The 27,087-nt window shown below is 38.4% G+C and overlaps 1 protein-coding gene across 1 annotated transcript; it reads left to right on the plus strand.

Annotated features, from left to right (window-relative positions):
• The first annotated feature begins 1,811 nt into the window (after nucleotides 1-1,811).
• On the plus strand, nucleotides 1,812-25,969 carry chd1 (chromodomain helicase DNA binding protein 1). Its single transcript, XM_082541490.1, has 36 exons — nucleotides 1,812-2,182; nucleotides 3,580-3,697; nucleotides 5,885-6,092; nucleotides 7,762-7,881; nucleotides 8,060-8,250; nucleotides 8,423-8,697; nucleotides 8,921-9,146; nucleotides 9,652-9,752; nucleotides 9,846-10,024; nucleotides 10,131-10,255; nucleotides 10,393-10,609; nucleotides 10,718-10,807; nucleotides 10,949-11,139; nucleotides 11,514-11,702; nucleotides 11,839-12,001; nucleotides 12,685-12,837; nucleotides 14,299-14,370; nucleotides 14,442-14,591; nucleotides 15,065-15,213; nucleotides 15,433-15,529; nucleotides 16,544-16,639; nucleotides 16,745-16,921; nucleotides 17,152-17,312; nucleotides 17,432-17,473; nucleotides 17,544-17,677; nucleotides 19,055-19,193; nucleotides 21,264-21,414; nucleotides 21,738-21,860; nucleotides 22,151-22,294; nucleotides 22,404-22,691; nucleotides 22,780-22,911; nucleotides 23,052-23,230; nucleotides 23,545-23,644; nucleotides 23,731-23,782; nucleotides 23,889-24,135; nucleotides 24,434-25,969. Exons 2-36 carry the CDS (start codon nucleotides 3,645-3,647, stop codon nucleotides 24,693-24,695), a joined length of 5,376 nt encoding a protein of 1,791 aa, XP_082397616.1. The 5' UTR covers nucleotides 1,812-2,182; nucleotides 3,580-3,644; the 3' UTR covers nucleotides 24,696-25,969.
• Nucleotides 25,970-27,087: the final 1,118 nt, after the last annotated feature.

A 27,087-nucleotide genomic window follows, 5' to 3' on the forward strand; every position in this document is an offset into this window, starting at 1 on the left:
TAAATGTTTAAAAAAAATTATAGGTGTTTACTGATTTACCTAATCTAACTCCACCTCATCCAAAACTGATCCACACCTTCCTTTCCATAGAATAAAAATAAATTGCAAAGACCAGAACACGCAATCGTAAAAGTGACAGAAAGAATCTTAATTTGTTACATCTGTAAGACAAAAACAACTTGTAACTAAGGCAAAAACAGGAGAAACATGACCAAATAAAATGGAGAATGTGTAAATTGACCCACAATATGATCAATATCAACATCAATATGATTACCATACCGTGTTCTTACTATGACTCTTGTTAGTATTCTCCACAAAATTTCCCTTAATTTTGTTACTTCTGTATCTGTAACACACACACACACACACACACACACACACACACACACACACCAGAACAGAAAAAACCCAAGTGGGCCATTAAGACACAACTGTGTCATACTGTGGTATAAACGGATTATACGGAGAAGCAGCAAATCATGCGCAGTGGAGGAGCCCACAGTTCACTTCTGTGTTACTGCTGAACACAAGCTCCATTTTTGCATTTGTAACGTGTGTTCTGCTAAAGCTAAACTGTGATCCGTGCCTTTTAATCATAAAAATATCCTTACATGTGCGACAGAGCATAGCGAATAATATGCTTGCCCCTGCAACAGAAGGGTTCACGCCAGTGATCTTTTGGGACACGCCTCTGTGTCACATTTTATCCGCATCATTTGCAAGGTTTAATTCCTGTCCTGGAACATTATCATCGGGTCAACTCATGTTTTTTCTGTCATATAAATTCTATCTAAATGAAGCTGTTACAAAGATGCGGCGAAATGAATCGATATTTGCGGTCATATACTCACCCTCTGGAGCACAGTCCGTTTATCTTATCCATCAGTCACCCCATTGCTTTTATTCTGTTTGGTCGCCTATAACTTTAACATCACTATGCTGGATAAATTTGATGGCGATCTGTGGACACAAATGTGGTATCCTCGGAGCTCATCAGTAGCATCCTTACTGCTTTGAAATATTTACAGATGCAGAATATGAGCTTCCGGAGCTTCGCCATCCCTGGATCACCTCCTATTGGTCCATACCCACAAACACATGCAGTGATTCTGCCGACCTAATGCCCCCTTATTCCCTGAAGCAGATCATCTTGTTGTCAGAGTTAACAGGCATATCTGTCATATTTCTATCAGTGTATGCACTATCGACCAATTCATATCTGTTTAATGTCAAATTTGTTACAGAAGTAAAATGAGGTCCATTCAGCATGCAGTAGACAATGTCGCCAGCAGGTGGTGATGTTGCTACATAAGGGTTTAATTTTCTGCTGCTTGCGGATAGTTTTTCAGATAGCGCGCGTGCGGCTGTCACTGCCTCTAAAACAGGCATGCTTATTTAAAATAATCTCTATTCTAAATAGCTATTTTGTTTCTGAAAGCCCAGGTGACTGTACGTGTGAGTTTGTATTGGATTCACGTACTTGTTTTTCAAAATGCATTTTTTTATATATAAGGAACACTCGCCAAGAGCAGAGAAAGCACGTTAAGTGGATCAAACACACACACGGTCTGGAGAAGGGTTGTACGTTTCAAACTACAAAAACTATGGTTGACGGCTATCGTAATTCCTTAAACAAGACGGACTTTTATGTACGACCTTGTATATGTATAACCTTGTTGTTGTGATGACCTAAATTATCAGACTAGCTTTATTTCCATTTGTTCCAATAAAGATAAAGACGACTTATGAGAAACCGACGTTTCCTGCTGCTACAGTGGAGGAGTAAGGAGCAGAGTCGTTACGTCACTGTCCGGGGTTTCCTGGAGAAGTGAACCCTACGGCGTCATGGCGGAGGCCGGTTGTGGAAAGACACTGGAAATAAAATGCTAGCTTTCTACAGTCGCTGCTTATCAACGGGCACTGTATTTTGTAACTTCTAAAACGGCAAACGGGACTTTGGTTAAGAAGAGGAAAACCAACATTCTACCAGTTCTATCGACCGGAGTCTTTCGGGCTGCGCTCCCTAACCGGGAGATAGCTAGCAAGTTTACGGTAGCATTAGCTACCAGCAGCTGCTAGCTCGCCAGTTAAATAAAAGAAGAAAGGACCCCTGGACTGGAAAGGCTGGTTTAGACAAATATTTTATCGGAGTTTCACGAGTAACCTAAACTAAAGACAGGTAACACACATCATTTAGTTACTTAGTCCTTACGCTAGCGAAAAGTAAGCTAACGTTGCATGTTGATGTTGTAAAAGCCGCGAGAAGTGAACAGCGAATGAAAACAAGATGGGAGAGGGTGAAGTTGGTTAGCTAATTTGGTTTTGTGGGTTTAATGATGAATACTAAATTTGTTTAACTGTTCATCCCAATCCACTGATTGCGCATATATTTACATAGTTAAATATTATTGATGATTAACTTTGAGTATCATCTGTAACTCTAAAGTTATCATTCTATTGGTTTCCTATTAGAGCAAAGTTTTCTCATTTTGTTAGCTTCTGTGCTAGCCTCGTGCTTCATAGCGTTAGCTAATGCTGTTTGCCTTGACAGCCCTTGTGATGGCCTGTGAGCCAGTTCTCCTCATGTTTATTTCACCCACATTGACACAAAATGAAACAAAGTACCAAAGGTACGTACAGTTTGAGCTACTTGGTTGCGGTGCATACCGTAAAGGTATAAAGTTCACAGTTGTCACGTGTAGGATTTTAAATCCAGAAAACAATAGCACAGCATAAAGCGGCTAGCAAACTGTAGCTAGATAAACATAGCAAAGTGGTTACAGGTAATCAGGTGGTTGCAGGTTTTGTGCTGAATCTTATTTTGTATATTTGTTCTTTATAGCTGGCTATGTCTGCATACGCTACTACTACCCGCCAATCGCTAATACTGCCATCGTTAGCCGGTAATAGCTAGTTAGCTTGAGCTACTTGCTAAACTGTAACCATAGTGATAGTGTACCCAAGTGATGACTTGAGGGTGTCCTGAAACTATTTATTCTGATTTTATTTTTATTTATTTATTTAGTTTTTCATCTTCTTCGGGTACACACGGAGCTTCATGTGTACATGAAAACACGCTGGTATAGTGCAGGCCTGATAGGCCTCTGCGGTGTGGGATAAATGACGTTCAGCTAAGTAGCATGTAGTGACAGCCATCCACACAGATCACACTTTTCTAGTTTTAACTTGAAATAGTCATATCTCAACACGTTTATCTGTGTTTCAGACGCGGTTCACTTCTCTCAGGATGAAACCACAGACCTGATAGATGTCTTGAAATGGTTTCAATTGAAACTAATTTAGCGAAAGTATATTTGCGTCCCTGCTTGCATGGTTCACAGGACAAGCTTTGATGCATTGGTTGTAGTCAGTCACGGGTGGTACACTAAGCTTGTACTTTGCCATATGGATCTGAGTTTTATCAAGCTCCACCTAATCAGATATTTTAATGCATGTTGTTGTGAAATTCTATTCCTGATATTATTCTTGTTTCAACGAGTAATAATATAACCCCAAGTATTTGTAGCATTTGTAGCATACAGTTCTTTTTAAACTTGTGTGTATTTTTGCTCACAGGTTAAACACGTGGACCGTACTACTACAGGTTGCCAGGTTGAAGTCTATATATTTTTGACTTCAGCATGGCTGGACGCAGTGAGGATGAAAGTGTAAGCAACAGCAGTGGAGAATCCAGGTATTGATTATTTATTTTTTTTTATCACAAATAGAAATAACAGTTTGTTGTTTACTTATTTAGAACATCATCTCATACCTTACATACTAGATTGTCACCATACACCTGACCGATAGTAACAACCGTCAAAAGGTGTCTGTGATGGAGAGATCTAATTTTGGTTGTTCCCTTGTGACAAGGGGTTGCCACAGAAGGTGGCAGCACATGCTTGATTTGGCACAGTTTTTTCTGGATGCAACCCCAATCAAATCAAAAGCAATTTTTTGCTTGCCAGGCAAATGTGTCAAATGTTACACCATCAGAGGCCCTTTGTCAGTAGCCAATACAAATGTTTATGTCATTTGTTATGCATTTTATATTTTTTACTTAACTGAAAAATATGTACACAATTACACATTTATTATAATTCAGTTTTATAAAATCCTGTATATGTGAGTGTAGAAAGTAGTAGAGAAATGAATACCTGAAACCTAGCTAGCTTTAGCTGCAGTGAAGCACTTAAAGCTACATAGAGACAGTATAGCATTTCCCTAATACTAATCTATAACTGTTGGTTATAAATTGTTGTTAAAGGTACCACACGTTATAGTCATCCCTCAGCATCCAAATTCAGAAACCTTGGTGTTATTTTTATTTTTTTTATTTAGCCATGTCTTTGGAGAGCCATTCTCGTGGATCAATTTGAAACTCTTTTGTTTTTTCAAATGAGAAATATTTCTAAGCTTTGAATTCTTCTGTCAAAAGCTGAATTAAGGATGATTACCCATGCCTTTATTTCAGCTCGTCTTGGTTAGTGTGACAGTCTGTTTACGTGTTTACGTGACCGTCCCCAGTCGGTACAGAATGCTGCTGCTAGGCTTTAAACCAACACATGAAAGAGACTGCACATTACTCTAGTTTTAATCTCTTTACATTGGCTACTGGTTCGTTTTAGAATTAATTTAAACATTTTAGTCCTTACTCTTCTTGCAGTCTGAGATCTTCCAGTCAAAGATTGTTAATGATCCCACAAACTCACTTTAAGAACAGAGGGGATAAATCCTCTAGAGCTGTGGCCCCTGGATTGTGGAATGCCTTACCTCCGTGTTTGCGCTGTTTTGTTGATTCTTTTAAGAAGCAGCTGAAGACTGATTTAATTAGACTGACTTTTAACTAGTTTCAGGTTGTATACTGTTTTATGTTTTAATCTTCTGTGTTTTTGTTCATGCCTGTTTTTATTGTAAAGCATTTTGTGGTTTTTCACCTGTGAAAGGTGCTGTATAAAAAAGGTTTTCTTACTTGCATTACTTTATTAGTCCCCTTGGGACTAATAAAGGTATATCAAATCAAATTACAAATTCCCCACAGCTCTCGTCTATGGGTATAGGATTGACTGAGTTCCAGTTCCTAACGGTAAAAAAAAACAAACAACTTGTGTCAATTTATATTGTTTATTCTGAACAAAAAAAAAAAGGTTTTGTCTAAGTCTGTTGGTTTTGACAAGTCCATGAGAATCCATCAGGGCTGTCTCATAGCAGTTCATTTTTGTGTTCTTGGTCATTGTCCTGTCCCCATTCACATCATTGCTAACATGGACACTGAATGTAGCATGCTATGATACTTTTGCCCTGGAAATGGAATCGTGTGCTTTCCTGGGTATTGGTATCAAACTTTAAATTCTAATAATGTGACAACCCTGATAAATAGAATTGATAATGATAAAATCCCGATGCCCATCCCTGTCACAGGCAGGATTTCTTGTACTGCTCCACTATTGTCACTAATGGCTCTCTAAAGCTGGAGATATGAGTGATGCAGGTGGTTTCATATTGTGACATGATATATTTACTGGAGAAACAGTTGATTATTGCTGTTTATGACAAAATAGTCTTATTTATATTTGCATAGAAAATCATTCATGGTATAGCAAGAATTTTTAAATATAGAATTCTTTGGAAGGCATTGCTGCACCTCTTTTTGATTCCATACACCTATGTGTCATGTGTCAATCTCCACCTTCAGGCTGAGCAGGAGAGGGGTTGGAGAGTGAGCAGTTGAGACTCCAAGGGGTTAAATGATTTCTGTTTCTGATATGGGAAACCCAACTTTTGTTATGTTATTTCTGCTCAAGTATGTAAAACCTGTTGTAATGTTTTGCTTTGAGAACTTGATTCATCTAGTAATTACTAATGTCTTTATATGTAACAGTAATTCTGATGATGAATCCGGTTCTGGATCGGGTTCAGCTTCAGGATCCGGCTCAGGCTCGAGTTCCAGCTCTTCCAGCAGCAGCAGCCAATCAGGGAGCAGTGACTCAGGAAGTGGCTCAGACTCTGGCAGCCAATCCGATTCTGACATAGAAAAGTCAAAGGAGAAGATCGAACCACCAAATAAGTCAAACATTGATGGAGCTGAGGTAAAAATAAAGTTTTAAATTCCCAAAAGGTGGGCTGCTATTTTCTATTGCATATGTACAAACATGATATTATTTAGAGAAGCACTTGTAAAAATGTTGCCTAAGCTTTTTGGTTCCCACTGTCAAGTTTACTTAAAAGTGAAGTTGATCGCTATTTATTGAGTTTTAAGAATTATCAGTTTAATAGATGGTTGCAATTAAAGCATTGATTGAAAAGACAAATCATCCAGCTGTCTTTGTTAATTAAAAATCATTTTAATAGCACATAAACAGTACTAGTGAAGGTCTTACTGCCATACTATCATACAGTGCTAGTATGATCTTTTTATGACCGTTGACAGTGGACTTGTCTCTGTGCTTGTCCTACTAGAGGTTAGTACAGCATTGGGCTAGGCGATAAAATGATAAAGATAATTATCACTAAATAACTTTTCCTTCATATAAATCTGAGACATGATCAATATAATCTGGACAGAACTCAATCTATTCATGTTTTGACAGACGACATGACAGGCCAATAAAATAGTGATGAAAATAGTGCTGCAGGCACTTGATGACATGTAATTTTCTACTTTTAAAATTTGAAAAAAAACTGAGGTTGTTATATTTGGCCCTAGCATTACCTTGGCCTGTACTACTACAGGGAGGAACCTTGAAGTCATTTTTGGCTAAGATATCTCCTTTAACCCGCACATAAAACAGACTAGCACTGTCTTCTTATTGTTAAAAGCATCCGGTCTCAAAACTATTTAAAAATGGTGTGTTAATAACAAAGTTACTAACACACTGTTCTAAAAACTCCCTGAAAAGCATTCAGTGGGTTTAAAAGGCCTGTGCTAGGGTGCTATCAGTTTTTTTCCATATTCTTTTCATTTTCTCCATGTTAAACCCAAAATCAATATCACAAACAAAGTCTTGTTAATAAGGTTTTATCATATCTTAAGGATCTCATACAACTTGCCTTGTTGATGTGGTTTATAGATGTACTCTTTTCCATTACCGTAGTACCTATTCGGCTCGACTCCATTAGGTGATGGTATCTGGTACCAGTTTTGTCGTCTTTTTTTGTTTGTTTGTTTTTTGTTTTGTTTTGTTTGTTTGCTTGTTTGTTTGTTTTTAAACACCTACCCGGTCGGGGTTCTGAAGAGTCTGAGGAAATCTGAAAATTTGACATCAACAGACACTTTGCTATAGATTGGCCAGTCAATGGCGTAACTTGATGCGTCATTAAAGTGACTCCTTCACTAAAATTAAACCTGCAATTCTTAAAACCCAACAATGAGGACAAAACACACCCCTGTGGTCCTTGGGTCTGACAATAAGCCGTACGCCAAGTAGTGTATACTATTGCTTTGACATGCATGTGTTTGTGTACCGTATAAATGATACCCTGAGACTTTTGGCCACATTGCTATATTGACCGTGCTCACATTAGCTGATAATGAAAAACGAGTCGCGTTGAGTCAATCCGAGTAGGTACTCATGGAAAAGGGCTATGGCTGTATATCACCACACTCTGACCCTTGCATTACACATTAGCTTAGAACAGCAGGGTTGGGCAAAACCCTGGACCATTCAATAAAACGTAGATTTTATTTAACCGGTCTGGCACATTTGCAGTGTACTGTTCCTGTTTTTGTTAATCTTTGAGTGCATTCATTGGTTGCAGTTCTGGAAGTCGAACCCAAGTATCCTAGCAGTGCAAAGATCTGCTATGCTCAGGAGACAGCAGCTTCAGCAGCAGCAACAACAACAGAGACAAAGCTCATCAAATAGTGGATCGGATGAGGTTTGTTTTATACTCTTATAGACCCTAACCCTTCCCCAAAAACATTTTTCTTGCTATTTGAATGGAAGCTAGTCAACAATTAGATATTGCATAAGTGTACCTAAGTCAAATGATCATAATCTGACTTTTCATGCATTTTGTTTTGTTTTTTTTAATATTTTGTGGTATGTTTTTCCAGGACTCTTCAAGTAGTGATGAATCGGACTCCTCCAGTGGATCCAAAATGAGAAGAAAATCTGGTTCTTCTGACTCTGGATCAGGTTCAGAATCTGGTAGTGGTTCTGGGTCAGACTCATCAGCAGAAGAGTCTGAAACAGCATCAGACTATGAGCCAAGTCACAAAATCAAAAGCAGGAAGCCTCCAACCAAGTGAGTTGATAGATGGTCTTTAATTATTGCTTAGATACGCTATTTTATACTATTCTTTTAACTATTTCGTCACAGTAACTCACTTCAGCTGTTTAGCTCTGGATCTGATGTTTTGTGAAGGAATGTAAAGAGTTAAACTTCACTGCCTCTTTATCTATTATTCATGTCTCAGGATGAACTTTCGAAATGGAAAAAAAAGCAACACCCAGAGAAAAAAAGCCCAGAAAAGTTCATCATCTGACGATGAGGATGATAACTTTAAGAAAATTACATCTGGAGGGCCACGGCGGCAAGCCACGGTCAACATTAGCTATAAGGAGGACGAGGAGCTGAAGACTGACTCAGATGATCTGGTTGAAGTTATGGGTGAAGATGTTCCACAGCCTGAAGAAGATGAGTTTGAAACACTGGAGAGAGTAATGGACAGCAGGATAGGGAGGAAAAAAGGTAAGAAACACAGTCAAGATCAAATATGTCATACATTCTGGTTAAATTGACGCTGAAATAGGAATCGCCCAGAATTATCACAGTGGTTTTAGGTGCAAAGTCAATGAGGTAAATTTTATTATTTTGATCTTTGTGTGACACAAACAGCTCAACATTCCTTATGGTCTATTCAAGTCTTTAAGTAAATACATTTTAAGCACTGTTTCTTTATTTTTCCTAACAGCAACGGGCAGTTCAACAACTGTATACGCTATCGAGGCAGATGGAGATCCAAATGCAAATTTTGATCCCAACAAAGAAGCTGGTGATATCCAGTATTTGATAAAGTGGAAGAACTGGGCCCATATCCATAACACCTGGGAGACTGAGGAGACACTCAAGTTACAGAATGTCAAGGGCATGAAGAAATTGGACAATTTTAAGAAGAAGGACCAGGAGAAGAAAAAATGGTAAGCGTTTTAACTTGGCACTGCTGATTTAAGAAAGCTTTTAAAGAGCTCTTTGCATGCTAAAGTGTTTTAAACATTGAGCAGCAGGAAATGTCATAATCATATTATTGAATAAAAGACAATAATGTAAGTGAAAGAAACTGTTATTGGACTGAAAATTCAAAATAAACCTGTCAGAAAGATGGCAAAAATCCCCAAAAGAAAGGAATACAAACACTTTAGCACTAACTAGGATGAGAAGAAAAAGAAAATTAGTTGCTGTCTTGTTCTGGAAACTATTAGAAATAACAGTAATCCACCAGCTCTGCAGATTGTGGGGGTTGCTACAGCACTATATCAACTTTCTAAAGTTTCTTATTTTTTCTATGGGGATTAACACTGCTCGCAGAAATTTGCGGTCTTTTATTTTGCTTTATGCTTTATATTGTAAGGTAGACCCTACAATAATACATAAAACAATACATACATTGTTAAATTTCAATTTTATTTTTTTCCATGTCACCAGGTTGAAGGCAGCATCTCCAGAGGATATTGAATATTTCAATTGTCAGGAAGAATTAATGGATGACCTGCGTTCTCAGTACCAGCTTGTAGAGCGAATAATAGGTATTTTTGCATATATAAAGCACTCTGCTCTCAATATAATCTGCAACACTGGATGTGTATAGCTTAATAAGTCTGATTTTTTTTTTTGACCAGGACATTCAAACCAGAAGTCAGCAGCTGGTTATCCAGACTACCTGTGCAAATGGCAGGGCTTACCATACTCTGAGTGTAGTTGGGAAGATGGTTGTCTGATTGCTAAAAAATTCCAGAAATGCATCGATGATTACATGAGCAGAAACCAATCTAAGACCATTCCATTCAGAGACTGCAAGGTAACTTACTCCAAACTTTATTCTCTTACATTTTCTGATTTGAAATATACTGAGCTTTGAGTTTTGGTTCAGAAAGGAATTCTCCAACTTCTGTTCTGTCACTTAGGTGCTGAAACAGAGACCTAGATTTGTGCCCATGAAGAAGCAACCAGCTTACATAGGAGGTGATGGTTTGGAGCTCAGAGACTACCAGTTAGACAGCTTGAACTGGATGGCCCACTCCTGGTGCAAGTAGGACAAATATCCAAGAAAACATTGTCATTATTTGGATTTTGGGGTTTCTCCTAGATCCCCACCAAATTTTATTGGGTTATGTTCTGTTCTTACATGCTGAATGTTCTATTGGTCTGCTCTGTCTTAATTCATAGAAGCAACAGTTGCATCCTTGCTGATGAGATGGGGTTAGGGAAGACGATCCAGACCATCTGCTTCCTGAACTACCAGTTTAATGAGCACCAACTGTATGGGCCCTTCCTGCTGGTTGTGCCTCTTTCAACACTAACATCTTGGCAGAGAGAAATCCAACTGTGGGCCCCTCAAATGAATGTTGTGGTCTACCTGGGAGACATCAGCAGCAGGAATATGGTATTGTGGTTTTAAACACCTGTTAAACGGGGCTTATCAGAGAAAAGCAATTGTTTGTTTGTCTTAATTCTACAATTTAATGTTGTCTTCCTTTTCTTTTGTGAATAGATCAGAACACATGAGTGGATGCATTCTCACAGCAAGAGACTGAAATTTAACATCCTCCTTACAACATATGAGATTCTCCTCAAAGACAAGGTCAGCTGGCTTACTTCATTATAGATCCTAGGTTGTGTATTTTGCCCATTTTTATAGTTATAACACATGAAATGATAGAGCTCGACTCAGAAGATGTTAAAATTACTTACTTTTTTTTTTTTAAACAACTTTTGTCTCCAGTCATTTTTGGGCAGTGTTAATTGGGCCTTCATTGGTGTGGATGAGGCGCACAGACTGAAAAATGATGACTCCCTCCTCTACAAGACAATGATCGACTTCAAGTCCAATCACAGGCTTCTGATAACGGGAACACCACTGCAAAATTCCCTGAAAGAGCTCTGGTCCCTGCTGCACTTCATTATGCCTGAAAAGTAGGCCATGGCTAATGTTACTTTCAAGCAATAACTCTTAGTATGTTAAGTATGAATTTGAATTGAATTAGTATGTCAGTACCAGTAAATTTGTTCATTTACATTAACTGCATAGGCAAAGGTGTGAGTTATATGTGCAGATAATGTTTATGCACTTTTTTCTTTGTTTACATTAAAGCAAAATAGTGGATAATGGTGACAGACAGGGCAAAATAGTTTTGACAGTGGTATAATAATATAACAAAAACACAATAGATAAAAATTTAAAGGCATTTAGAAATGAAGAATAATCACACCTAACCAGTTTGTTCCCGTTTTTCTTTTCTATATCACTATAAGTCAGTTGATTTGTGTAAAATTTGTCATTTCAAAAGGTTTCATTCGTGGGAGCTGTTTGAGGATGAACATGGCAAAGGTAGAGACTCTGGCTACACCAGTCTTCACAAAGAGCTGGAACCTTTTCTACTGCGCCGTGTCAAGAAGGATGTGGAGAAATCTCTTCCAGCTAAAGTGGAGCAGATTCTCAGAGTGGAAATGAGTGCCATTCAGAAACAGTATTACAAGTAAGAGCTGGATGGTGCCTGCATTTCAAGAAACATGGGCAGGGATGTGTAGCTTGGGCTCAAAGTTTAAGCATCACTAAAAATATTATAGCATTAGTAATATATGCATGTGTCCTGTTTGCCTGTTTGTGTTCAGGTGGATCCTAACAAGGAACTACAAGGCTCTGAGTAAAGGTACCAAAGGCAGCACGTCAGGTTTCCTCAACATCATGATGGAGTTGAAGAAGTGCTGTAATCACTGTTACCTTATTAAACCTCCAGAGGACAATGAGTTCCTTAACAGAGCTGAAGCTTTACAGGTATGTTTTATGTAGTAACAATATTAATATTGATGCTGAGGTTTTACTCATTTAAAATAAATACATTTACAATATTTAAATGTATTTAATTTTCCTAAATGTGTTACCACATTTAATCATTCAAGTCTTGGTTTTTGAAACCCAAATAAGAATCATGCTTACTGCAATAAATGTTAGCTGTCCATTTCATATGATAAATTCTATTCAAAACCAGATTTAGATTGTGTGTCTAAATGTCTGCAAAAGTGAAGACGAAATGGACACGCTGCTCTAATTTAACACTATATGCTTTGTCAGCGGTGCAAAAAACCATTTTTGCCATTTGAGGGTTGACTGGTTCTCTCTATAAACAAATTCTCTAACATTTATATTATATGTTAGATATATAAATTATATCTAATTATATTTGCATGTGAATAATTGGAAAATATCATGCTACACCTTTTCTTTTGCTTTCTTAAAAACTGAGGTCAAAATTCTGCAACTTAACATACGTAATACCTTTTTTTTAAGTTATTATTGTATGGAACAGGATGCATTTTAAATTATTTTTAAGGTGATCATGTTAGAATAAAAATAACAACTATTTTGTGTTGTGTGCTCCAGAAGTGTATCAGGTAAACCGTTACCTACTATATATTCAGTTTATGTCATGACTGTTGAGCGCTGTTGTCCTCCTACAGCATCTGATCCGCAGCAGTGGAAAGCTGGTTCTCTTGGACAAACTGTTGGTGCGTTTGAAAGAACGGGGACACAGAGTTCTCATCTTCTCCCAGATGGTACGAATGCTTGATATCCTGGCTGAATATCTGAGGAGCAGACAGTTCCTGTTTCAGGTAAATATATGCTGTTTTTCCAATACCATAATACATATTGTAGATACAGTTGTGGTCAGAACTTTACATCAGTGACATATCATGTCATTAATCGTGCCATGGTAATTTGGTAATTTGCTTTTAATGCTTTATTTAAACAGTTCTCTTTCCAAGATGAAATGATTGCACAGCATGCATCTTTAAAGACTTTTTTTTTTAAACATGATTTACGTGGACAAGTTTCAATATTTTTGGCTTTTCTCTAACCCACACAAAGTCAAAAGTATGCATGCATGCTCAAATATATACATACATTCACTTAAATCTTTCAATAAGTGGTGCTGAATGTTCCACAGTGTCATTTTTTTTCCTTCTCGACAGAGCTATGGTGGGTTAACGTAATTAGTAATCATGATTGACTGCAACTGGTAGTCTCTTTGCCAGCATAAGCATGATTTTATTAAAAGCACTCAATTGATTGACCAGCAGTCAGAATAATGGGAAAGATCAAGGAGAACTGTAGATTCACACAAGTTTGGAAGGTCTTTTGGTGCCATTTCCAAACAACTGCAGATTCCAAGATCATCAGCTCATACAGTTGTAGCAAAGCCTAAAAATTTTCCAGACTTTGCCATGGTCTGGAAAAAGACCTAAACTGTCAACCTCAGATGAGAGGACGGTTCATGGTCAGATAAGACTTAGACTAGTGGAGTAAAGGTGAGGCTTTTAAACCTAAGAAGTAAGAACACTGTACTGTCAAACACGGTAGCAATATCATGCTTTGAGGATGTTTTGCTGCCGCTGGTTCTAGTACATTGCACAAAGATACTGAATGATGGAGCACTATGCCAAAATTCTTCAACATCACTTCAAATCAACATCTAGATTTTTAAAACATAAACACAGCTTGGTGTTCAGCAGGACAAGGACCCCAAGCACATATCAAAACTGGTTTTGCAATGGCTTAAACATACCAGTATTATGCTTCTGGAATGCCTAAAGCCCTGAGCTTAACTGTGAACTCGGCACCACTGCTGCCAAGAAGACTGATCAAATATTCAGTCATAATTATGCCAGAATATTGTTGAAGACTACCAAAAGTGTCTGGTCAAGGTGCAATATGTAACCAGTAGTAATAGAGGTATATATTTGAACCTGCATGTATACTTTTTACCCTGTGTGGATTAGAAATGAGTTTATTTTATGTGTAAATTCATTTTTGAATTATGCACCCATGTATATTGTGCAAAAATTAGTCTACGGTCGAATTCGGTTCAACTTCAATTCAATTTTTTTTTATATGGCACCAGGTCACAACAACAGTTGCCTTAAGGCAATTGAGGCCATGGCTTGACCTCCATTCCCATGATTAATGTATAGAAACTTCTGACCACAACACTACATACACATAAAAATTGTGAATAAAATTTGTATATCCATTCTAAATATATTAATAATTTTGAATGTTGTAAATTTGTCTAGCGATTAGATGGCTCCATCAAAGGGGAGATGAGGAAGCAAGCATTGGACCACTTTAATGCAGAGGGTTCAGAGGTACAGTAACTCTTAATTATTTTAGATGCTGTTTAGGAAGGCCTGTACCTAATATCAGTTTCTATGCACAGGATTTCTGCTTCTTGTTATCTACACGTGCTGGAGGTCTGGGCATCAATCTGGCTTCAGCTGACACAGTGGTCATCTTTGACTCAGACTGGAACCCCCAAAATGACCTGCAGGCGCAAGCCAGAGCCCACAGGATTGGACAGAAAAGACAGGTAAGAAGAAACTTAAATCATTCAAATTCATTATATTTTTTAAACTGTATTTGCATTTGTAGAGTTTCGTACACTCTCACTAGTATTAATCAGTATTAATGGACCTAAGTCTACACCAAGCTGCAACTGCTGAAAATTTACCAGTGAATTAAAAACAGTGTTCATTGATTTGTGCAGTATATGAATCAGTGAACTCGGGAGGTACAGTAGGTCATCTGCTAATCAGAAGGTTGTTGGTTTGATGTCTAGCTGCTCCAGTCCGTTTGCCAAATACCCTTTGGCAAGATTGTGACCCCAAGTTACTCTCTGTGTCCAGAATGTGAATGTGTGTGAATGTTTGATGGCTACTTAAGCATAGGAAAAAAGTGTTTGTGGGGCATGTTATATAAAGCGTAAGGGAGCACAATACAAAACCAGTCCACTTATTCTTTATCATTATCTTGCCTATCTTACCAATTGTTATGGACCGGCAGGTGAATATCTACCGACTGGTAACAAAGGGTTCAGTGGAGGAGGACATCATTGAGAGGGCAAAGAAGAAAATGGTACTAGACCATCTTGTTATTCAGAGGATGGATACGACTGGGAAAACTGTACTCCACACAGGATCTGCTCCGTCCAGGTAAGTAACTTTATGTGCTTGTTCCCATATTGTTTCTGGCAGCGCTGCCAAGTCCATTTCACCCCAAAATTTGAGTGACTTAATCTCGTGTGTGTGTGTGTGTGTGTGTGTGTGTGTGTGTGTGTGTGTGTGTGTGTGTGTGTGTGTGTGTGTGTCTGTGTGCGCGCGCGTGTGTGTGTGTGTGTGTGTGTGCGTGTGTGTGTGCATTACTGCATACAGTTCAGCACCATTCAACAAGGAGGAGCTCTCTGCAATCCTGAAGTTTGGGGCTGAGGAGCTTTTCAAAGAACAAGAGGGGGAGGAGCAAGAGCCTCAGGTTTGTACCACAGTGCAAATGTCTAAATGTATTTAAAAAGCATTGCATGAAACAAACGTTTCATCAAAAAGAGAAAAAATATTTCAAAAGTATGTTAACACTCTTTGCCTTTAAAATAACATTTAATTAATTTAATTAAATAAAACAAATTTCCCATCTGTGGGACTAATAAAGGTTATTTATCTTATCTTTATTGCCCCAGTACACTTGTACATTGACCTACTCCAACTATCAACTGGCCAGAGACCAGAATTAGTCGATTAGTTTGTTTTTTTTACGATTTACATTAATTTACGATTCCAAACTGGTCCATTATACACATGCACAGCACTTTATGATCCATTCTTGATCATGCTGCAGCAAGAGTACCTGACATGGACTAGAAAGAGAGAGCATATTTCTCCTATATTGGCTTCCCTTCATTGGCTCCCTGTTAAATCCAGAATTGAATTCAAAATCCTGCTCCTCACATACAAGGTCTTAAATAATCAGGCCCCATCTTATCTTAATGACCTTGTAGTACCATATCACCACATTAGAGCACTTCGGTCTTGCACTACAGGCTTACTTGTTGTTCCTGGAGTATTTAAAAGTAGAATGGGAGGGAGAGCCTTCAGTTTCCAGGCCCCTCTTCTGTGGAACCAGCTTCCAGTTTGGATTCAGGAGACAGACGCTATCTCTACTTTTAAGATTAGGCTTAAAACTTTCCTTTTTGCTAAAGCATATAGTTGGGGCTGGATCAGGTCACCCTGAATCCTCTCTTAGTTATGCTGCAATAGGTGTCGGCTGCTGGGGGATTCCCATGATGCATTGAGTATTTCTTCTTCAGTCACCTTTCTCACTCACTGTGGTTTTATATATCACTCTGCATTCAGACAGTGTATTATTAATATCTGTCTCCCTTCCAAAATGTGTCATTACCTTACAATATAATGCACCTTGAGGCAACTGTTGTTGTGATTTGGTACTATATAAATTCATTTGAATTGAAGTCTCTTGTAATCAACTCTCTAGGAAATGGACATTGATGAGATCCTCAAAAGAGCTGAGACCAGGGAAAATGACCCCGGACCTTCAACAGTTGGAGAAGAACTGTTGTCTCAGTTTAAGGTTGGGGGGAGGTTGTCTTTCTCCTTTCAGAAACTTGATAACCAGTGTTCAATATGTTACATTATTAAAGTGGTCCGTGTATTTAGTTTGTGCAAATCTGTGCAGGTGGCCAACTTCTCCATGATGGAGGATGAGGAAATAGACATCGACTCTGAGCGAAGTCAGCGGAGTTGGGATGATATCATTCCAGAGGAGCAAAGGAGGAGAATGGAAGAGGAGGAAAGACAGAAAGAGCTGGAAGAAATCTATATGCTACCACGCATGAGGAATTGTGCCAAACAGGTACCCAAGGAGTCACAACAAATACACTATATACTGCTGGAGAGAGAAAAAATGAAGGGATCACATAAGATACTCAATGTTTTATCTTGATCAGAAGTTAGAATGCGTTTACGCTGAAATCTTTCAGACATGCTCGTATCGAATCTGATCAAACTGTTAAGAACTGTTATGCTTGCAATATGAGACTGTAAATTAAATTCAGGTGATTTTTTAATGGTTTGTTTGAACAGATTTATCAGAATGCAAATGAGGGCCGGCAAAGTAGAAACAGGAGATACTCTGGTTCCGACAGTGACTCCACATCTGATCGAAAGAGGCCAAAGAAACGAGGGCGGCCCAGAACCATTCCAAGGGAAAATATCAAAGGTTTTAGTGATGCTGAGATCCGGAGGTAACTATGTTAACTGTGTGTGTGTGTGTGTGTGTGTGTGTGTGTGTGTGTGTGTGTGTGTGTACATCTAATCAGCCTGACACATTCCTTTTTTTAACATATCTGTACACTATTGACAGGTTTGTCAAGAGTTACAAAAAATTTGGAGGACCACTGGAAAGGTAGAGTGCGCTACACTTTCATCTTGTTGTTTACATAAATGGCAGTCTGCTCAACATGTGCTGTCTTTAGGTTGGACGCGATTGCTCGTGATGCTGAACTCGTGGATAAGTCTGAGCATGACCTAAAACGCTTGGCAGAGACTGTTCACAATGGATGTTTGAGAACACTACGAGAAAACCCCTCTGGGCCAGAGAAAAATTCAGGTAACTAAAAAAAAACAACTTTTCGTCCTTCTTATCATAATGTCTATTCCTCTGGTGGACATGTGGCATCTGTATTCTTTTAAAACAAGACCTTTATATGAAAAAGGTATATTAGAATACAAATTAAAATACTTACATTCACCAAAAAAAGGAGTAATTTCAAAGACTAAACAAATCAGTATTGTGTGGTTTACAAACAAGACAATTATTCCAAATAATTTTAAGTTCTAAAACAGTTTACTTCTCTCTACAGGAAGATTTAAATCTGAAAACTAACATTTGTTGTGTGTGTTTTCCTAGATACGAACTAAATAAGTAGCTTTGGTTTGAGTGAATTTCATTTAAAATATCTGTGCTGGGGATGTTACTGCCAACAAATTTCTTGTTTAACTAATTGGGGTTGAAAAATGAGACTGACTAGTCTAAAAATAACACTCAAGTTGCATTTGGGGCCCCTTTAATGGACAATCTCCAAAGCTGCATGAACAACAGCATGATGTGGTCATTTTGAGCCCTGGAATCGTGTATTCAGGCTCAATATATATATTTCTGCCTTGAGCAAAACTGAAATATCTTCTGCATTGCTGTCATGAGCTGTTTTTTTTTTTTTGTTGTTGTTGTTTGTTTGTTTGTTTGTTCTAAACTGAGCGGGATCATAGCACCTTTGGGTAAATGATGTCATACTGGTTTTCTCAGGTGGCTAACATTAGCATCAGAAGTCTTCTTTCCATGCAAATTAACATCCACATGTCTGTTGAGTGGTTATATGCCAGTTTATTCTGCTGTTTCCTGGACTGCCACTCCATCTAGTAGTAGATGGCTGCATGACATTTAGAACGCAATACTTCACTCTCAACAACTACATTCATTGACTAGTGCGGGTTGTGCCAACTAGCAACATCAGCATCATTTAGTTGATTAATCGCGCACATCCCTAATCTGTGCATTTAATGCATATATGTGTGGTATATTTTTATTGTAATGATAACATGGCCGCGTTTCTATTAATTTCCAGTCATTTGTTGAAATTTCAGTTTGTTCCAAGCAATAAGGTTATAATTTGAAGTCTGTGTCAAGTGTCAGTACTAATCTTGGGAGTTGTGTTGTGGTTTTAAATTACAGATGTGCTCTAATAATTTAAGAAAATATTTGCATTCAGATTAAATTTGCACAATATTCGTTGCTGGGCTATGCGGGATCTTTCAGATATTTTTGTATTTGACAAGTTATTTTGAAATTGCTATGCTAGGATTTCAGTACAAGTTATTATTTTGTTTAGCCACAGTTTAACTTCTTGTCATTGAAATTACATGGCATCACACAGGATTAGATGAAGAAATCATGAAATAGTTTCTGTTCCGCTTCTTTGATTATCAGGGGGCAGAAGAGGGAAGGTGAAAGGCCCTACGTTCAGGATCTCTGGAGTCCAGGTGAATGCAAAGCTTGTGATCTCGCATGAGGAAGAGCTGGCTCCACTGCACAAGGCTATTCCTGCTGACCCAGAGGAGAGAAAGAAGTAAGACTGATTATTTATTTAATTTTATTTAGTAATTTTTTGCTCACTGTATCTTTTAACCATTTTCTGTCACGCTCACTCCTGATGCAAACATCAGGGTTCAGAACCTTGGGGCTCAGTATCTTTCCCAAAAACATTTCATATATGGACTGGAGGACCAGGGCTTCAGTCATTACCCGTCCAATTAGCTGATCAAGTCTGCAAGGCTTCGTCCACTAGAGAAGTCATAATCAAGATGACTGGAGGAGCAGGCAGCTAAGCTTAGAAAAAATCATTTGCTGCAAAGTGTGTACGTATGTGTCACATATCAGTATGTATTATTGTCCAGTGTGGAGTCAGTGCAGTATGCAGTCAGTCTTCAACTGAAAATGTTAAAGGTATTAACCTCCAGAGCATCAGCATTAAGATGTGATTAATACATAACTGAAATCAACTATGATCAGCAGGATTGATCATAACTGATTTTAGTTTTCAGAGCATTCTTCTCTCCATCACCTTGATAATTCTGCCTTCTTCATAAGTTCGTCCACGCTGTTCTTGTCTTTTGTGTAGACACCTTCTCCTCAACAGGCCACAGCAAAAAACAGAGCCCTAGCCACTAGAGGTGGGAATCACCATACATCCCACGATACGATATTATCACAATACTTAACGCACAATACGATATTATTGCAATTTTTTAAAATATTTTGCGATATTCAGATTCTGTACATAAAGGTAAACTTTATCAATATTCATTTTATCTAATATCAAAGTCTGCACTGAATCTTTCTCTCATTTCAGTCAGTTTTACTGTTGACAAACTGAACGGTTTGTATTACAGTCTAGTCCAACTTAATTGAATGCAACCATCTGGTACAATTATAGCTATTTATGAAAACTATGCAGCCCCTTCAGCAACTGAAGAATTTGAAAGTAAATTAAAACAAAATATAATTTTACATTAAATAAAAAAAGTTTTAAACTTAATTAAAATAAAACATGTCTTAAATTAAAATAAGTAAACTGTCGTGTTTATTGCTGCCAAAAAACAGTTAAACACATTTGGACAGTGAAGGAATGTCAGGATTCTTGCTCAGAAAAAGGATCAACATGCTCTGAAGTCAGAGCACAAAAACCTTTTTTTGTAACAAAATATCGATTTCTGCTGTCCCTGTATCGACACATTATTAGCAAGCAAAATATCACGATACTACACAGTATCGATTTTTTTCCCCCACCCCTACTAGCCACCACTCTATGGGTGAATGACCCATAAAGAAATGGATTTATTACAACAATAGTGCTGCCAAAATCACGTTGTTTTTCTAAAAATAAAAACAGGTTTAAATCTTTCAGATCTCTAATGTCACATTACAGTTCACTTAACCAATCCAACTAGATACAAACTGGCTGTATCTTTCTTTTTATAAAAGGTTCCATTTAAAAGATCTACATACTTATGGATTTCAAAAAATAAGTTAAATATTTCTATTTTCTTTATTTAATAACTGTATTAATAGTAATAACTGTATGTTTGCATACGTAAAGCACTTTATAAAAGAGAACAATGACCAACGAGTCTTACACTCCGGATTTTCCTCATCTGGCTGATTGTACCGAGCCACGCAATCAGCTGGCAGAGCCGATGCTTGCAGAATGCAATCAGTGCCATTTCAATAAAACAGTCTCTTGTTTCCTAAGCACAACCAAACAGTTTACAACATCACAGTACTACATGCACATCACACCACAAACTTAACTGTTTCTTACTGAAACAGTTAAGTTTCTGTTTCTTACTGAAACAGTTAAATGCGAAAATTCTGACATCCATCTGCATGTCCACAGGGGGGGAAAAATCTCCACGTTGCACATTTAGGCAGTTTTACTGTCAAACCAGAAGTATGACTCAGTCTGATTTGCTGTCTAAGCTGTTGGTCTTTTAAACATCAAAAATAAATCAGTAACACACAAATTCTCTAACAGGTTTTTCTGCATACACCAACCGTGCCCCTAGAGGTGACTAACTGTATATTTGTATGAATTTGTATATTTCTGTTTCTGTGATATTAATTTTATATTTTTGAATAGGTATGTCATTCCATGTCACTCAAAGGCAGCACATTTTGACATTGAGTGGGGGAAGGAAGACGACTCCAGCCTCCTCATAGGAATCTACGAGTATGGTTATGGCAGCTGGGAGATGATTAAGATGGACCCAGACCTTAATCTCACACACAAGGTCAGTCCATGCACAATAAATGTCTAATCTCATGTATATAATTATTTATGAATACATAGATGCTCAGGAATACGTGTATTTGGGTATTAAGACCGCAATGATTCAAGTAATTAAAATTATTCAATTATAAAAAAAAAAATTTGCTTCGATGCTTCATTTAATACACAGCTTTGCAATGTGCAAAGTGTTTCACCCACATTTGCTTCTAAAAACAGACCTGCAATACAAACATATTTAGAAGGAGCATGTGTTTAAAAAGTGTGACAACATGAACAGTGTGCAGTTTTCACTGGGGATATTTCACTGTGTCCATTGTTGAACAGCTCCTGCCAGATGACCCTGACAAGAAACCACAAGCCAAACAGTTACAGACCAGAGCAGACTACCTCATCAAGTTACTGAGCAAGGACTTGGCCAAAAAAGAAGCACAGAAACAAGCAGGAAATGTAAGTCTTCATATAACTTTACATGTCATCTGTGTATCTTGATATTTATTTATTTTTTTGTAATTGTTTTATAGATTAATTATATCTATCTCTAAGTAGTCTGACTTTCTCACACAGTCCAAAGACATGTTAACTTGGATCAGGGCAGTTGGTGATTCTAAATTAGTGCACCTGTCCAGAGTGTACCTTGCCCTATGGCAGCTGGGATGGGCTCAAGGCCCCCCAACCCCTCAGGATGGATGGAAGGACAATTAAGTTTTCCAGAATCTATAATGCTTCTTTGTATTTAGGCCAGCTCACGAAAGAGGAAACCCAGAAGTAAAAAGAGCAAAACTCAAAAGTCAACAAAGACAGATGAGATGGTTAAGAGCCCATCCTCAGATCTCCCATCAGACAAGAGGTCAGATGATGAGGATGAAATGGAGACAGACAAGGTACATTTATTAATTTATCTATTTTGCCTTTTTTTTGTGCGCTGTGCCTAAGATGAATATATTGAATTTTCAGTTTGAAAGTAAGTTGCTAACATGCTCTAATGATCAGGATCTGGCACCTATGAAGCTACCAAACCGACGAAGCCGAGCAGACAGGTTGGTGGTTAAAGAGGAGGATGACGAGGAAGACGACGAGGAAGAGAACTATGATGAGGAATGCGAGCAGGAAGCTTCCTCATCAGGGGAGCAGGAAGTCAAAGAGAGGGAGATAAAAAAAGAAATCAAAAAGGAGAAGAAGGAGGAAAGCTTTGAGATTAAGGACACAAAGGAGCTAAAAGAGAAAAAAGAAACAAAACCTCTTGAGGTTGTACATAAACAAGAGGAAAGCAAAGAAAAGGTGATTTATATTTTATTGATTGATAATTATACTAAGAATAGAATTGTAATTTAGTCAAGAATTAACTCTCAGAACCTTTTTACATCAGAATGAAGCCAAAAATGAGGTACGAGAACGGACAAAGAAAACTTATGACACGCCGGTCCACATAACGGCTAGTGGAGAGAATGTGCAAGCAGCTGAAGATTCTGAGGAACTGGATCAGAGGACCTTTAGTGTGGTATGTTGGGCTAATAATCAAATCTCTAAATAGAAAATAGTTTCATGATTAATGTCATGGATTAACAGATGAGCATAATTCAATTCCAGCAACAACATGGATTTCACTTCCTGAGGTGCATATTTGCTTTTGTGTTGCAGTGTAAAGAGAGGATGCGCCCAGTAAAAGCAGCTCTGAAGCAGCTGGACAGACCGGAGAAAGGGCTGTCGGAGCGCGAGCAGCTCGAACACACACGGCAGTGCCTCATAAAGATAGGAGACCACATAACCGAGTGTTTGAAGGAGTATTCAAATCCGGACCTGATCAAACAGTGGAGAAAGTTAGTTTACGTGGCCTCTTCTAGTTAAAGTCTTGATTAACATGTCAAGTTAAGCAGCTGACTAATGCCATTTGAACCTTGGACACTTTGTCATGAATGTACCATGTGGGTCTGTTCACTAAGTAACATGCCCGCATGGTAGATTTGTAGCTTTGAATAGATGTGGACGTGTTTCTTCTTTTTTAAATAAATGAGGCATCTTTGTACATTTTAAGACTGTCATAAACACTGTTACACTCAATGTCTCACACAAGTGTTATTTGAGTAATTTATATTTGCTAAGCAGATGGAAATGTTTTTTGTTTTTATTCCAGAAACTTGTGGATATTTGTTTCCAAATTCACTGAGTTTGATGCAAGAAAACTACACAAACTTTATAAGCATGCAGTAAAGAAAAGGCAAGAGAATGCCCAGGTATGTAAAAGCACTGTCATTTCTTATAATTATAATCTCTACTGACGTTAGAGATCCACAGTGATGATGGTGATGATTTTTCTTAGGCATTGGAGCAGAACACTAGAAGTATAAACACCCATGGCTACAGACATGCAGGTATAGTCTATTGTCTCACGCGCACACACACACACACACACACACACACACAGAATAGGATGAAAAGGTTGACACTGCTGTCACTTTTTCCCTTCTTTGTCTTCAGATATTGAAAGGCTGAAGGACAGCTCTCACCAGGACGAGAGCAGCAGGGACAGCTACAGCTCTGACAGGCATCAGCCTTCAGGAAGACACTTTGAGAGCAGCACCAGTAAGGAGAGACACAGCTCTGACTCCCACAGGAAATCCACAGCTGGAGAGTCCCGAAAAAGACCGTATTCCTCTTTCAGCAATGGAAAAGACCACAGAGACCACTACAGACCAGACAGCAGGGATAGAGACAAACAGGACAGGTGAGGGATGAGAACTGCTCAAAGTTCTTCTTCCAGAGATAGAAATGTCCTCAGTTGATTTTTACAGGCTACACAAGTTCTTTAAGGCCCAAACATGAAATGCTCCACAAGTAGGTTTTAAAGAATTCAGAATTGCTTTTGCAAGACCTTCATATTCAGGGAGGAAGAGAGCCAGGTGGAAAACACCACTAAAATGCTTTGATTTGTATTGGAATTAGACTGAAGTTAAGGTCATAGTGAAAGAAGTGGCCGTTTGTGTTGTTTAGCCATACTGACACTAATGTGTATGTATGCGCAGATACTATGACGACAGCAAGCACAGGAAGTTAGAGGAATTCCGCAGTAGCCGAGACCACCGGCTGGACATGAAGGATCATCACTCAGACCACCGCTCTTCCTACCGCTACCACTCAGAATGGCAGACAGAGCAGCGAGGCTCAGCCAGTGGGCAGCGCTCACCCTACGACTCCCGGTCACCACTGGGGCACCGCTCACCTTTTGACTACTCATCAGACCACAAGAGCACACCAGAGCAGATTTGGAGCAGCCGCAAAACATAACAGGAGTTGCCCAGGTCTGCAAGTAGCAGCCATAAACTCGGAAACACAGCAAATGCCTTACACAGACTGTGGACTCCAACCTGAAGCTGTTTGAAGCACTGCGTATCAGTCAGTTCAGCATGACTGTCATCTCCTCGCTTCAGCAGCAGCTCATCTCGGGAACCCGGCAGGGAGCGGCTCAAAGCAGGCAACAGATTAGAAAAATAAATAAATCAAAGCTTATTTTTGTATTTAAGAGTTTAAAGCTGTAGTGTCGTGTATGCTCAACAGCATGCGCCACAATTTTTGTTATTTTTATAAAACGTTTTTTTACACAAATGGACACAATTGACCCTGAGTGCTGCCTCATATGTCACCAACCTATGACACTGGATCCTGTATTTGACTGTTAGTTGTCTCTGTGTCTCAATCATTCTTAATGTGATTATCTACCTTATTTAAGTGTTAACTGAACAAGAAGTTGGTTGTCACATGAATAATGTTATAAGGTGATTTTTAAGGTGTCTGGACTCAGGCTCACCACCTGAAGTACCTCATTTACAGCATTTGTCATTTCCTCAGCAGTTTTCTTTTTGTGTGTGTGTTTTTGTAATTCCCCCACATAAGGCATGCATTATTTAATAACACATCTTAGCTGTAAAAAAACAAACAAACAAAAAACACATGGATGCTTTTTTCCCTTTTTTTTTTTTTTTTTTAGCTATCATGTTTGTTTTCCTTAAATACTACTATTGTAAATTTTTTGTAAAATAGTAAATCGATGGTCTTTTTCCTCAGGCTCTTTGAATTTATTATGACTTGGCTTACCCCATCAACTCAGGCTTTTTGTCATTCTATAAATGAGTTTCTGTATATTTCTTTAAGAATGTAACTTTTGGTAAAGGGAAAGGTCTTTTAAGCATACCCAGTGTTCATTCACTAGTGCTTAGTTCTTTGATCTCTGTCGTGAAATGAGTGAGTTGGCAGGAACTGACTTGTCACAGTCTGGAAAATAGAAGCATCTGTTAGATGTTAAATAAAATATGCTTTTTACATGACTTTTTTTTTTCTTTACCTTTCATAGTTTATTTGTAGGCAATAATAATCTTTCTATGCAGCCAAGTATATTTGTGGTGAACCACCCAACTGAATGAAGTCACTGTTACAGTTCGCTCTGTTGTAGATAAATTTTCTCTATATTTCCAAAAGAATTTACACTGAAAATGCATGAATTTTTATGGACTGTTTTATATAGTTGTTTATGAAGCCATTAAAATCAATCACTGTACTCCCTCCTACCACCTCAACGGTGTGTTACATTTTTGGTTTTGCCACAAGTTAACCTTTTTTGGAACACACTATTACAAGACGTTGCTCAAAAAAATAAATGAACACTTTGAAAATATCAAATCTCAATAGGGGGGAAAATTGCTTAATATCTATGTTGCTATGGACTGAATACTGCTTTAGGAATGGATGCCTGTCATGGTGACTGATGGAAATTTAAATTACCAAACTACACATAGCTGAATTTAAATACAACCTGAAACCCAAAGAATGAAAAAAATTATGCGGCAGACTAGTCCATTTTGCTGGAATTTCGTTGTATAAACTTAAACTGGTACTCAGTATGGACCCCATATACTTTTATGTAAGCCTAACAACACTGGAGCACGCTCCTAACGACATATCAGATGGTTTCCTGGGGGATCACCTCCCAGACCTGGATCAGAGCATCTCTGAGCTTGGTGGCGTCAGATGGACCAAGACGTGATATATCCCAGATGTGTTCTGTTGGACTTAAGTCAGGTGTGGGGGAAGTCAATGGTGTCAATTCTGGTGCACCAGGAGGAAGTCAGGTACCACTGCACCAGTGTTGGTCTAGCACTGGATCCAAGGACTTCATCCTGATATCCAGTTAGTGTCCCATTGCTTGGCCTGTAGAAGTCTGTTCATTTCTCCCCCAGAACATTACTAACCCACCACCAGTGGGTCAGTCATGTAATATGAGTGATGTTACGCAGCATAATGTTCTCCACAGCTTCTCGCATCCATCACTGCTGTAGGACTTGCCAGTTCTAGTATTCTATACAAGGACCTTCTATAGCCCAGTCCACTACTCTTAGGGTAACTAATCTCAGCAAACCTTATTGCAGTGGCACATGTTGCTATGGTAAATGGACTGATTCCTATATAGCGCTTTTCTACTCTCCTGGAGCACTCAAAGCACTTTATACAACATGCCACACTCACCCATTCAGCACTTTCTTCTATGCTTTTCAGTGCTTCCTAGCTAATATTCGCTTCGATGGATGCATCAGAAAGCACACTGGTATCTTATTGAAGCATCAAACCACTAACCTTCGATCAGTAGATGACCTGCTCTACCTCCTGAGCTACAGCCAGGAGAGGA

Source organism: Aulonocara stuartgranti (assembly GCF_965226115.1).
Source record: "Aulonocara stuartgranti genome assembly, chromosome: 7".
NCBI classification, from domain to species: Eukaryota; Metazoa; Chordata; class Actinopteri; order Cichliformes; family Cichlidae; genus Aulonocara; species Aulonocara stuartgranti.

What these genes read in the sequence shown, in the direction of transcription:
- chd1 (XM_082541490.1), top strand. Translation starts at nt 3,645, where the DNA reads ATGGCTGGACGCAGTGAGGATGAAAGTGTAAGCAACAGCAGTGGAGAA. An exon ending in TTCCATTCAGAGACTGCAAG is followed by an intron (nt 10,025 to 10,130) that starts GTAACTTACTCC and finishes TCTGTCACTTAG; the next exon opens with GTGCTGAAACAGAGACCTAG. An exon ending in ACAGAGCTGAAGCTTTACAG is followed by an intron (nt 12,002 to 12,684) that starts GTATGTTTTATG and finishes GTCCTCCTACAG; the next exon opens with CATCTGATCCGCAGCAGTGG.